The sequence below is a fragment of the Grampus griseus genome (genome assembly GCF_964374135.1).
Source record: "Grampus griseus genome assembly, chromosome: 3".
Taxonomy (NCBI): Eukaryota; Metazoa; Chordata; class Mammalia; order Artiodactyla; family Delphinidae; genus Grampus; species Grampus griseus.
The window spans coordinates 29,831,240-29,844,983 of record NC_139019.1 but is presented as its reverse complement, the minus strand read 5'-3'; the positions used below and the strand labels follow the sequence as shown (position 1 = coordinate 29,844,983).

Sequence of the window (13,744 nt, the reverse complement as noted above, 5' to 3'; positions counted from 1 at the left end):
TTAAAATATTTCAAGCATGGATAACTGAAACATTGTTTAATCTATTTAAGATCGTTCTGTGAAGTCTTAAAGGTGATCGATCAGGCTTTTTAAATGCAGCAACAAGATTTACAAGCACATAGTGAGTGATAACGCCCCCAAAACAAAGAAATAGTAAGAAGAGTCCCAGATCTGGACTGTCTTTTAAAGCATGTTTTTGTCTGCAAAGAGGAATTAAAAATTAGGATGATTATTTTTAATAATCACACAAACTCACCTATAATAGTCTCTTCATCGAAGCAAACATAAATTGTCTTGAATTCTTCATTTTGCTTGTACGTAGGGTTGCCAAATTAACCAAAAAAATACAGTATTTTGGAACATACACTAAAACATTATTTGTTACTATTCATATTTAACTGGTGTCTTGTATTTTATCTAACAATCCTACTTGTTCGTGTATGTTCGGTAAAATGAGACTGTTTCCAAATTGAAGACTGAGACACCAGTTTTGTGGGCATGATGAGGGAAGACCAGCTAAAAAAATGTTACCGAGCCGCTTACTGAGAACCTGCTCTGTGCTTAGGAAACGTAAGTGATGGGATGGGAAGATAATTATCTAGAACAGGATGGCATCAAAAAAGGAGGTGGGAGGGGAGAGAGGCAGGGCACAGGGGAGAGGAAACAGAGAATACCCAGAAATGAAGGGGCTCCTGGGAGAGAGGACTGGAGAAGCAGGATGACCAGAGGGAAAGGAGAAATGGGGCGGGGAAGAATTTTAAACCCCTTGATGGCTTTCACATACTGATCTTCCCTCTGCACGGCCGACCTTGGAATTTCATACTGAGCTCATCCAAGCGAGTTCTCTAAGAGGAAGTTCAGTTCCTTCCTGCGGAGAGTTCCGGGCTCCCCCCGGTGGCTATTGTGGGTATCGCTCCCCCAGACCCTGCCTCATTTACCCCAGACATTTCTCATCTCTCACTTTCCCTCTTAGAACTCGGCCCATCGGCTTCCTCCGCTCTTCCTTCCCTGCTTTTTCTGATGGCTTTATTCATTCCGAGACTGCTTTCGGCATGGCATGACACCTCCCAACTGCTCTGGCCCCCGGAACAGGCCACACAGAGCTGGTCATTGTTGCCCCAGTTCTGGGACCACCCGAGCGGGAGAAGGGGCAGCGCGCCGCCGCGGAGGCCGGATGATTGACAGCAGCCTCAGGTCAAGTGCCCGGCGGGCCACCCGGAAGGAGGGCGTGTGCTCCCCTCCCCCTCCCCCTGCCCCTTCCAGCGGGAAATGAGCCCTTCCTTCAGACGCACGCAATTAACGGCACCAAAACCTCTATTTTCAACACTCTGTATATGAATAAAGGCTTACCAAAAGAAAAAAAAAAAAAAAAAAGGATTTTACCGGGAAAGGGAATCCTGCTTGGGGTGAGACAGTGCTGCTGAAGGCATAAATATGGGAAGCACACAGACCCCCAACTTCTCACAGTGTAGGATTTTAAAAAAATTGTTAGCGTATTTACTCATCAGAAACGTTAAAAAAACCCGTTAATCTGAAAATTTTCCAAAGTTCCATTTCTGAACAGATCTGTGACCTACCGCACAGAGGGATCTCTGCGGGCTTCCCCATCACCTTAGTCACACCCTGACAGGGCTGCCACGTCCCTCAGCCCTAATGGCATCACCAGATCTTCCACAGGCTGATGAACAGCTTCGCAGGCGTGACTGTGGTCATAGGGGGTGTGGAGGCAAAATGCAGCTTCGGCTGCGACTGGAAGGAAACTGGTGATTGCAGGAAGAAGCACTTCCTAGGGCTGGACTCAGTTTCTGGTGGCACCTCCCCGATTGCTTCTTTATCCAGAAAGTCCCATAGATCGGGATTTCCTCAGGGTGGTGAGAGCTGGTTTGATGCCCTCAGGCTGTGAGCGTTTCCCCAGTCAGCCAGTCCAATACCATAGATGCCTTGTAAAAAGTTAATCAAACAGTGATTGGTAAATGTTTTGGTCAAAAGATCCTTTAGAGAAATTGATGGAAATTAAGGATTTCTCCCCCAGAAAAAGGCAAATGCACAAAACTCTCCCCACACTTTCAAGGGCTATTAGAACTCACTTTCACATGGATGATCTAGGGGTTTGTGGATCATCCTTAAGAGCCCCTCCTCTAGATGGCTGTCACCTGCTAGTAGAGGGTCAGATTAAAATGTCTCTAGACACAACTTCGGTCTGGGCATTTCATGATATTGCCTCTCAGTCCTCTGTTAAAAAGCATGACAGAAAAAAAAAAAAAAGCAGTTGTCGTAACTCGTGCTTTATGAATAGAACGGTTCACTTGCACATTGGCTGTTTCTGAAATATCCCTTGAGACCTTATTCAGCTCTTTTCACAAATGGCAGCAGTAATCACATAGATAAATCTACCTACCTAATTTGAAGGTCAGACAGGAAATTACTTTTTTTGGAAGAACCAATGGTGGCATTACACTTTTCTAATTAATCCCAACATGGAAATGATTCAATTTATTGGAGAAATCTGAATCTGAGGTGAACAAGTAAATGCATGCTGTTACAGCAAAGTGCTTCCCTCACCTCCTCCTGTTTCCAGTTCTAGGAGTTGGGCAGGGAGAGTGTGTCCTTATTTATTTTCCTGTGGTTGGCTTCCCCAGCTGGGCCTTCCAAGATTTTACCTAGTAAAATCTTAAAAAAAAAAAAATATCTGCATGGCATCCTTCCCAGCATTGTCCTGAACTCATTGCAATACTTCCATGAATGAAAATTTTATTTTCCTTCAGGGAGAAGAACAATAACAACATGCAAAAGTATAATGTAAAACTAATTTTTTTCTTTATTGAAAATACATCTACAAGGTAATGCTTCTCAGTCCACACTGGGTGCATGTAATATGCAGAGCCTGTGATGGGCTGGCAAGAGGGTCATCCCAGAGGACCTGCTTTCCATAAGAGATGGTTAGTATAAAAAAGATCACATTGTGTAACAGTTAATTTGACACGATTAATTTTTACTCTACTGGTGTCATGACAGCCATGTACATTAACTTTTGTAGTGTATTTCCCAAATAGAGCCTTGACATTAAATGGTTACTCCACCACAGCCTAATGTTAACTTTTGTACACATGTATGTAATGCTCGCGATCTACATAAAAACATCTCTAATTGTATATCAGAGGATGTATGTCTAGATTTTCAATCTGTTAGCATAATTAAGTCCATTCCTCACCATTTTCAGTCAGAAACTCAAACACAGCTGGTATTGTCTGACAGCTCGCACTTCACATCTTTGACTGGATACTCCTTAGAGGGTAAAAAAATAATCTCCTCTAAACCTGGTAGCTGCCTTGCCTGAAACTAATACCCCTAGTGTTTTTTTTTGTCTTGGAACCACACTGACATGACTTCATACTGATTCATCTTCTACGGTTTCTCTCAGGGACGCAAACCAAACCAAACCAAACCCCACTTCAGCTGAAGGTTTTAAATGATTTGGTGAATGGAGTTCCAACACAAAGAAATATCTTGTTTCTGTCATTCTAAGAAATTTTGATGATAGTCAAAAACCTTTTCAAATAAGAGACCACCCACCCGGTTCATGGACCTCTAGTGGAGAGAGAGCTCATTCATTTGACTTCTTTAAAACGTATAAGAAGTGACCTTATATTTTGATCTGCAGACTTCCTTAAGGAATGATTTTTGAACTGAAAAGAAAAAGTGTTTCAGGTTAAAAAAAAAAAAAAAAAGAACCTCTCCTTTTAAAAAAAACCTTCCTTAAAGATGACTTATAATCTTGGTGTTTTAAAATCCTCTCTTTATAATGTCACCCATGCTCCGTTCTTTCCTGGCGATCTTTAGTGTTCCATAGTAAGACCGTGAGCACCCTTGCTAAGTTGCTAGTCTTACGTTTTATTTTCTAAAAGTCTATGGTCAGTTGAGGAGTGGTGGGAGATATCCTTCCCAAAGCAGTCCCTTTAGTTTGTGAAGAGTAGGAAAGAAGGGAATACTTCCCCTGTTGGGAAGAACTAAGCAGAGTTTCATGAACAATTCCACTCCTGGAAGGGCCTCCAGCCAGGTGACTTGTGTAACTGACATTTTGGACACAGGACCTGGTAAACCACACAGCCATCCTGCCCCCACTTAGAAATGTTCATTCCCAATAAATGTCTATTCTGAAAGTCTCACGCTCCATGGAATGATACTTGCTACAGGATGTTCTTTGGGGAAATGGAGGGCAGGCTCTTTTACGGTGCCACAGGATTTTTGGGTGAGAATCGACCATAAAGGCATCTAAGGAACTCGCTCATTTTACAGATGGGAACACTGAGGCCTAGAGATGAGACGTAACTTGCCCATGGCCACATGGAAATTTCACTTTCTGTGCCTCCTCACAGCTGTGCTGGGTGTGTATTTGTATTGTCCTGCTACTAATAAAATAAGGACACAAATCATAAGAGAAAGGAAAAAAAAAAACCCTTGTAATGACCAACCGATAACCCATTGCTGATCAAGTTGTTTTGTTTTGATACTAAAACTGAATTGTATTCTGAAGGATTCTTAAATTCTGAAAGTTGATTTAAAACCATGTTTTTAGCCTAGTATTTGTTTTGACTCTTTAATTTGTAAGAACTATCACATTTACAGGATTGCGTGCCACATAAACTTGTAAGATCTGATCAAGACTATTTTTGATCTCAGTACCTTATTAGATAAGACTAACATGAAATGACTTAAAAATTTCAAACATGGGATGAAAACTATACATTTTGGCCACTGCAAAATCCCCCCTTGTTTTTGGATGAATATTTCCCAATCCTATCAGGGCAGGGAGGAAAAGGGAGGTAAAGGGCTGACTGGAGAGAATGAGTTGAAATGAGATGGAAACATTGTATAATGGTTTTCAAACACCTGGTGCTCAAGGAAGCATTTCTTTGTGTTAGTCTACATCTTGGTCTCACTATCAATGGATTTCTCAATTTCGCTTTCCTGGGCAATCAGCTGATATGGTTTCTTCATTTCATTCTCTTCAATCACTGAGTTACCCATTTCGACGTCCCGGTTCTTCAGTTCATGTCGTGACAAGTGTTCAACAATGCCGGCTCCCAGGGAGTCTCCCAGCACGTTGGTGGTGGTACGAAGACGGTCCCTGGGGAAGGGAGGGGTGGAAGGAAAAGCGAGGCTCCTGTGAACATCACGGGATTTCAGCTCACGTTTTGAACCAGCTGGCTAAGTCACTGGGGGCATCTCTTAAAATTCTGCTTGGTGTAGCCACCCACTGCATCATTCCATAATAGACACATAACATTCAAAATTGTAGTTACTAATATATATCCGTATAATTAATAACTTATATAACTTATAACTAAGGATATATATTAGTATTAATTTTCAGTTACTAATTAGAGTACCAACAGTAGGAATGACCCTCCCCTTTCTCCTTTTATTTAAAATTTTTCTTTGGTTCTCTTTCCTACCACTCACTTTCCTTTTACCAGAAGGTCTCAGAAGTGTGATCTAGAGACCGCTGGGGGTCCCTGAGGCAAAAACAATTTTCATAATAATGCTAAGATGTTATTTGCCCTTTTCCCTCTCATTTTCTCATGAATGTCTGTCTAGTGGAATTTTTCGAACAAACAACACAACACAACACCAAAGATAACACAACAGATTGAATGCAGACGCAGTTAGTCTTGTATTAAGCTAGACATTAAGGAGATTTGCAAAAATGTAAAATGGTATCATTCTTTTCCCTAAATTTTTGGTTTGGAAAATGATATTTTTCCATAAAAATGTTATATATGTTAACATGTAATGAATGGATTATTGTAACCTTTAAATGAATTTAACATTTAAAAAATGCCTAAGTTTTTCTAACATGATAAATATTGATAGATATGACCCACACAGATAAAAGCTTTGGCGGTCGTCAATTTTTAAGTGTAAAGGGGTTGTGAGACTAAAAACTTTGAGAACCACAGCTTTATATTATAAAAGTCTTCACATGAGTCAAGTAGTGGCTGTGGGCCAGACAGTGAGCTGAATGCTTTCCATGTGTCAATGCATTTAATTCTCACAGCACCACCGGGAGGTAGACGACATTATTGACTTCATTCTGCAGAGAAGGAAAGTAGGGTGGCTGGGTAATCTGGCCGGTGCCACACAGGGGCAGGACACAAACCCAGATCCAAGTGACCATGGAACTCATGCTCTCAAGTAATTATCTTCCCCCCACTTATTGTGCCTTGAGAACACTGAACTTTTTGTGGCCATTAGATCTACCTCATGGAGTCTATGTAGACTCCAACACCTACTGTGTCCTTCTAGGCTGTCACCTTGGGCATCCTGGGGAGCAATTGTAAATGGAAGGAAAAGAAAAGAGGCAGAGAATGTTAGCTGGAAGGGTGAGGGGAAAAGGGCAGAGGGGTGGGCCCTAGAGGTTATGGTCTAAGGGTGCTTTTCTTGAAACTTTCCTCAGAACCAAAAATCAATTCCACTTAATGACGCCAGCTCTCTTCCCACTGTCTGCACAGCTGCCCCACTCGCTGTTGGGGTCAGATGGGAACATCTGCACTATATTATGCCATTGGAATGGGAAGACAAGAAGAAAGCCTGAGGCAGCCTGGGAGGCCCGCTGTTCGGTCCCAGCCGCCATGGGGATGTGTTGTGCAATTCAGAAATGGCTTTGCTGATTTATGTTGGCTTTGTAGACAACGGGTTTCCCAATCCCCAAATGGTTTTATAGAGCGAGAAGCGTAGCAGCCAGATGTGCCCCGAAGGCTGATAAGGGAGAGTGTGCATGGCGCCTGGGGCTTGGTGGCCAGATGATGGCAGGGATCAGGCAGGGAGGACAATTTAATTACAGGCCAAGCCTCCCCTCTTCATGGAGCCCTTTGGCAGGGGCGCCAGGCTGCCTGGTGCCCTAGGATGACAGAGGAGAGCCCCACGACAGCAAGCCGAATGCAGTCCGAGCGTACTCACAGGAACCAGTCCACTGCGATGATGAGCGTGATGTCGTCGGTGGGCAGGCCCACAGATGTCAGCACGATGACCATGGTCACCAGGCCCGCCTGGGGAATCCCAGCTGCCCCGATACTGGCAGCCGTGGCTGTGATACTGTTAGAGGAAGTCCCCAAACAGAAAACATTTGTTTAAATCTCCCGAGATAGAGAGCAGACCCTGTAAAACATGCACAGGGGCGATGTCTGACTTGCCAAGTTAACGTAAGACGACGTGCTTTAGAAAACTGTAAGTGAGATGGTGTAAAACCCATTGAGCTAATAATCATATTAACTAATATTTATCAAATGCCTATTACGTGCCTCCTGATTTGTTAAGCATGGATTACCTCATTTGTTTCTCACAACAACCCTTAGGAAGTTGGTCCTGTTCTTACAGCTGCTTCTAAATGAGGAAACTTGTGCCTATATACTTTTTCACGTACCTGGAAGTATTTTGCAAGGTCTAAAATACTGTACAGTTACAAAAACAATTTGTTTCTAATAATTCCCCTAACCAAGCAGAGGATTGTAAAGATACTGAACTTTACAGTATGGTTACTTCGGTCAGAAAAAAAATCAAATTTATTAATTCAAAAGCAAAATGATTTATGAACAAGGTTCTGTAGCACTAGCAATATATATATATATATATATATATATATTTTTTTTTTTTTTTTTACTAGCAATATTTTTTATGGAGGCAGTGTGAACCTCATTTGTAAGGCACATAACCTGTCTGGGACTCAGTTTGTTAAATATCTATTTGATAGGCTTATGTGAGAATGTGAAAATACTTTTTGAATAATAAAGTATTACCTAGATATAAAGTGGTATTCATAAAGTAATAAGTCTGTGGAAGAGACTTCATGGTTCCCCCGCATTGTTCCCCTTGTATAGAGTGTACTAGAATGTTTAGCTGGCGTATGGCCGCCCACAATGAAACTATATTTCCCAGCCTCCCTTGGAGCTTAAACTAAGTTCTGGCCAATAAGACATAGGTGAAAGTGATCAAGCAAATTGCAGGTTGTGTCATTCCTCCTCCTCCCACTGGCTAAAATTTGGAGGTGATGTTGAGCCATCCTGGACCACCTGGATGAGGGTGATACCCCGGGGATGATAGAACCACAAGTTTGGGTCCCTTACACTGTAGAACACCTACCAGCCTGGAGGGCTTTGTGGAGTGGAGCTGCTCCACATGAGAGAGAAGTACAGTTCTATCTTGTTGAAGTCACTATAATTGTTATTATTATTTTTAACTCTGACACACGCAAATGAAACTTTTTCATAATGCAGGGCTTTTCAACCAGTATGTCAAGGTATGCCCGAGAATAGGTTATAGTGAACTGAGATATTGAGCTCCCAGCCCCAGTTTAGCTAGACTGGGCCTGGGGCTCCCAGAACCTCCAGGTCCGTCACCTCTGGCCATGATCAGCCCCATCATTTTTATCCCAATGCATCCTACGACTATTATCATTTCCCAATAGTACAAAATATGTATACAGAGTCTGACATAAATTATTTCTAAATAAACATATATAGACATACGCACACAAATGTGAGGGAACTGATAGAGATTTAAAAAGACTAAAGTGACATAAAAACCAAATACAAGCCGTAAACCTGGATTTGATCTTAGTCTGTGGAAAAAGCTATACAAGATATTTTGAAACAACTGGGGAAATTTGAATATAGGCTGGATATTCCAGAAGTGTTTTTAAGAATCTTACTATTGTGGTTATGTAGGAAACTATCTTTATTCTTAGGTGATGCATGCTGAACTATGTACAATGAAAGAAGCAAAAATGGCAAAACGTTAACAGTTGTTGGTTCTAGGTAGAAGATGTGTGTTGTAATATTCTTTAAACTTTCCTATGTATAAGACAATTTATAATAAAACTGTTGTGAAAAAACTAATTTATTTTGATTTCCAAATTGAATTGTTAATAATAATTAAAACACACACACACACACACACACACACACACTAAAGAGCAGGGTCTGATCTGGATTGTGAGATTTTGTCTCCATTATACTCATTGGTCTGTTGTGCACGATGACTTTCATTAAGGAAAAAGAAGGGACAATATTCACATGTGCACATGGATATGCCTGGACTGTCTCCAGAAGGATACAAAAGAAACCAGCAAGCAACAGTGGTTGCCCCTGGAGAAGGAAACTAAGAGATTAGTGGAAGGTAGGAGAGGGAAAATTACCTTTCACTAGACAGCTCAAATAATAGTTAAAAAATAGGGCTTCCCTGGTGGCGCAGTGGTTGAGAGTCCGCCTGCCGATGCAGGGGACACGGATTCGTGCCCCGGTCTGGGAAGATCCCACATGCTGCGGAGCGGCTGGGCCCGTGAGCCATGGCCGCTGAGCCTGCGCGTCCGGAGCCTGTGCTCCGCAACGGAAGAGGCCACAACAGTGAGAGGCCCGCGTACAGCAAAAAAAAAAAAAAAAAAAAAGTTAAAAAAATAGTCCACAAAAGGAAAATTCTCAACCTATTTGTCAGTGTGCTCTGTCATACATACTGCCTAAAAGTTAACCCAAGAGAAAATGTTAATCCAGTTTTTGAAATGTATTTTTATTTTCTAATTTTTTTCAATAAAAGCTAATGAATAATAAAAGCTAAAATTTCAATGCCTTTTATTGAAGTTTAACATTTTTTAAAAAGAGAAATATCCATACTATGTATTCTACAGATTTTAAAAAGAAAGAGCTGGATATGTTTATAGATGGTATACGGATGAGTAAATCAATCAAGTGGCAAGCAGTATGTATGGTATGATTCCATTAACTAAAAAAAAAAAAATGTGTGTATGTCTGTGCATTGGAAAAGGTCTTTGTACACCAAACAGTAACCCTGGTCACCTACAGAAAGATGAGGAGTCATGGTGGCAGACAAGTTTCACTTTTCACTTTATACATTTCTGTATTATTAGAAATTCATTATTAATAAATATGCACATCTGTAGTTTAAAAAAGTAAAAATCTCTAAATATCAAAAATAACACTGTTCCTATGAAGAGTCCCCTCTCCCAGTTTCTTCACTCAAGCCCTGATCACCGGCTCATCATTTAAAGTCGTTCTTAAGAAAAGGTCGTATAGAATGTTCCTTGTACCTGATTGTAATAATCTGTCCAAAGTTCAGGTCGAAGTTGTTAACTTGCGCAATGAAAATGGCAGCCAAAGCCTCATAGAGGGCCGTCCCATCCATGTTAATGGTGGCCCCTACTGGGAGCACGAATCTGGTGACACGTTTGTCCACGCCATTGTTCTCTTCCAGGCACTTGAAGGTGATGGGTAGGGTGGCAGAGCTGAGCACAGTAAAACAGGACATGTCAGCTGACCATCCTGACAGTTCAGACTGTGCCTGTCCGTTTTGGTATTTTGGACAGAGAGTTCCTTCCTTTCCCATATCCTAAGTGAAAGGGAACTAAGTCAGCACTAGTATAAATAGGGGAACAGGGCTAGGGACAGTGGGTCCCCTCACGGGGTCATTTGGCAGCTCCCCTGCTTCTGGAGTCCTCTGTGAGGCATCACTTGTGATTACTCCCCATCCCCCAACAAGAGCCTGTGCCAACGCTCGGCCATCTCTCCCTTAGGCAAATGGCAACTGGACGAGGAAGATGAGAACGGGCAGGAAAGGATAGCTGATTTCCATTTTGTCCCCTGAAAGGGTATATAGCCAGCTCGTCTTTGAATCCCAACTAGGTCTGACTAGCATTGGAGTCAAAAAGCCAATTCCTATGTCTGGACATTTAAAACCTGGAAAAACACACCCCCGCCCCTCAGTCTGAAGGTTCTGGTTCAAAGTAAAGTTTGAGATACATTTTCTGATAGAAATAAGCCACGGATGTATGCGTACCTGGAGGAGGTTCCCAGAGCCGTGATGAGCGCTTGCAGCAACCCGCCGATGAAAACCCAGGGGTTTTTCCGTGTTACCAAGAAGTAGAGGAGGGGCAGGACAATGACCGCATGGATGAGTAAGCCCACGATGACTGTCACTGTGTACATGGCAAGCTGCCCGCCAATGACTCCCATGTCTTCCATCTCAACAATTTTCCCTGCAATCAGGAAGAGGATGCCCAGAGGGGCGTACCTATGCAGAAGCAACACACGCACAGTTGGAAGTCTGATTTCCAACAAGCTATTCCACAGAAATTACCAAGTGATAAGAAAAAGTCAGAGGGTTGACTTCCAAACTTCTCTGCGCAGAATACTATGAGGACTTGCAGAAACTATGAACTTCTTTCTTTTCTTTTTTAAAATATAAATTTAAATATAACTAGTGCATAATTAGGCTTTCCTCTCACTCAGAATTTCTCTAGGTCACAATTCTTTTCTTCTCCTAAACCAGAAAAAAAAGGCAGGTTCAGAGGTTTTGCTACTCACCTCTTTTTTTTCCTAAATAACTGTCATTTCACCACACCTGGGTCACTTTGGGGGTCCTCAGATGCCACCATCCCCCCATCCTGCTGTCTCCTGCTCCCCTGCTAAGTACTCTGAACAGTCAGAATCCACCAAACCAATATCCGGACTTCTGGGAGCATTTCCCACGTCGGAGCCTGACTCCCAAGCTAAAGCAAGATGCACACGATGGCATTTCAGTGTTTTAGATTTGCAGACAGCTCTCTTAATCAAGGACAACTTTTATTAGTTTTTCCCATATTACACACTACGTACAGTATTACTTAGTATCAATCTTTTTTTATTTAAATAAATGTACTCTAAGAGGAAATTGTATGTTACAATGCAAATGAAAAACTAGCACCATTTGCCATAAGTAGAAGGCAATCATAAAATAAATTCAGAGCTATCAAAGTTAATAACATGCATGTTTGTACTACCACAATCAGGTTATGGGTGTTCTAGTTAAGTAATTATTACCCACAGGCTGCTACTGCCATTTGTGATCTTTCGCCTGTAGACTCGAAAGAATGAACAACGGAGACATGAAATGTCTTGTACACATTGAATCAAGGCCCCGCTCTCTTTGTCCGATGTGTGCTGTAAACTACAACCCAACTCACATTACCCAAAACAGAGAAGCTGATCACCCTTCAGGAGAAGGGTCTGCTGGGAACTGTGGAGGACTTATTTCATATTGAAAAATACAATGGTTCTTTTAAAAGTCCTTTAAAAACACAGGCCAGGAAATTATAAGAGTACCTGTTTTCAGAAATGTAATAACTCAATGCTGAGTGTGCAGGCAAACGTACAGCTAGAAAAGCTACATGTGAGGTTCATTCAGCAGCCTTGAATAGGCTTCTTTCATAAAAGAGGTGAAAGGTGGAGGCATTTTAATAATATGAAGATAAATGTCCACTTTCAGCTCTGCCAAGATTTCCAAGGAGGGCCCCCAGCATTTCAATGGGGACTCCTGGGGAGACGACATTCTGATCATCTTTGTGCCCCCAAGTTCATATCCTTCTTGAACAAACTCCTGAAAAATGGATTTCTCTGGGCTTTGGGGGCAATAAAGACAAAGGATATTTTTAATCATGATGGTGAGGGCTTTTCTTAGAAATGGATGTTTTCCTGCCTCAGGTGCCAAGAGGGAGTCTGGATTTAAAACAAAGGAAAAAGGGAAAGCAACCCTCACAGGAGGCCTAAACCTATCACAGGGTTCTCTCCCTGCTGGGAGAGTTTACTTTCCAAGGTCAATGTTCCTCTGTGGATTTAGTCTTTTCCTTTGTCTCCTGCTCTCAACTTTCTTTGAAGGAAGTTGTGTTATAAATTGTGGCTTGGCCTTCCATAATACTTCCCATGAGTCCTTCAGGCTTGACGCAGAATGGCCATTTACACTTCTTTCTTAGGACTGAAATGGAGGAGAGCAGAGCTCGGTTTTTCTGATGGTCTAGGGGCTTTTCCCTCTCCTGGGAATGCTCTTCTCTCAGTACTTTGTATGGCTAGCTGATCACCCACCTCCTCAGAGGCCTTTCTGTCCCATCCAAGGCAAATTTTAAGCCTCTGCCCCAGTCACTTTTTATCACCTTACATCATATTACATGAAAGAAAACCTCATGTTTTATTATTATTTTTTTCCATAGCACTTGTGACTAAAGCACATGGATGATTTGTTTGTTTGTTTAAGAATGTAAGATCCACACAAGGTCCTACAGTATAGCACAGGGAACTATATTCGATATCTTGTCATAAACTGTAGTGGAAAAGATTTTTATGTAATTTTTTTTTTGTTGTTTTGTTTTTTTGCGGTACGCGGGCCTCTCACTGTTGCGGCCTCTCCCGTTGCGGAGCAGAGGCTCCGGACGCGCAGGCTCAGCGGCCATGGCTCACGGGCCCAGCCGCTCCGCGGCATGTGGGATCCTCCCGGACCGGGGCACGAACCCGTGTCCCCTGCATCGGCAGGGGGACTCTCAACCACTGCGCCACCAGGGAAGCCCGGAAAAGATTTTTAAAAAAGAGAATGTAAGATCCAGGACATCCTTGTCTGTCTTCTTCATTGCTATATCCATGGTACCTGGCATTAAATGCTTGGTATACAGGAGACAATCAATAAATAGGAGACAATCAATAGGAGAATGAATAACTAATTAGTTATCAAATGGAGGGATGAGGAATGGTATCCCATCAGTGCTGGAGTAAGGGAGTTGACACCTTTCAAAAACAAGGAAGCAAACTTATGCAGACAGGCTTGCAGATATGTTCAAGGCCACTACCAGCCCAGAAAGTTACTGATTTTCTTGTGCTTACCCGAATGAGATCATTGCAATTGGCCATCCTGCCTGGTGGCATCTTCCTCA

General features: G+C 42.2%; 1 protein-coding gene across 1 annotated transcript in view; it reads right to left on the bottom strand.

Annotated features, from left to right (window-relative positions):
* Window positions 1-2,837: 2,837 nt before the first annotated feature.
* The window catches only part of SLC1A3 (solute carrier family 1 member 3), a 75,137-nt gene continuing 64,230 nt past the window's right edge, over window positions 2,838-13,744 (bottom strand). The window contains exons 7-10 of the mRNA XM_082652311.1: window positions 10,846-11,079; window positions 10,100-10,294; window positions 6,961-7,095; window positions 2,838-5,128 (exon numbers count right to left, since the gene is read on the bottom strand). Of these exons, the coding sequence (XP_082508437.1) occupies window positions 4,924-5,128; window positions 6,961-7,095; window positions 10,100-10,294; window positions 10,846-11,079 (769 nt within the window). The 3' untranslated portion in view covers window positions 2,838-4,923. The remainder of the gene's footprint in view (window positions 5,129-6,960; window positions 7,096-10,099; window positions 10,295-10,845; window positions 11,080-13,744) is intronic.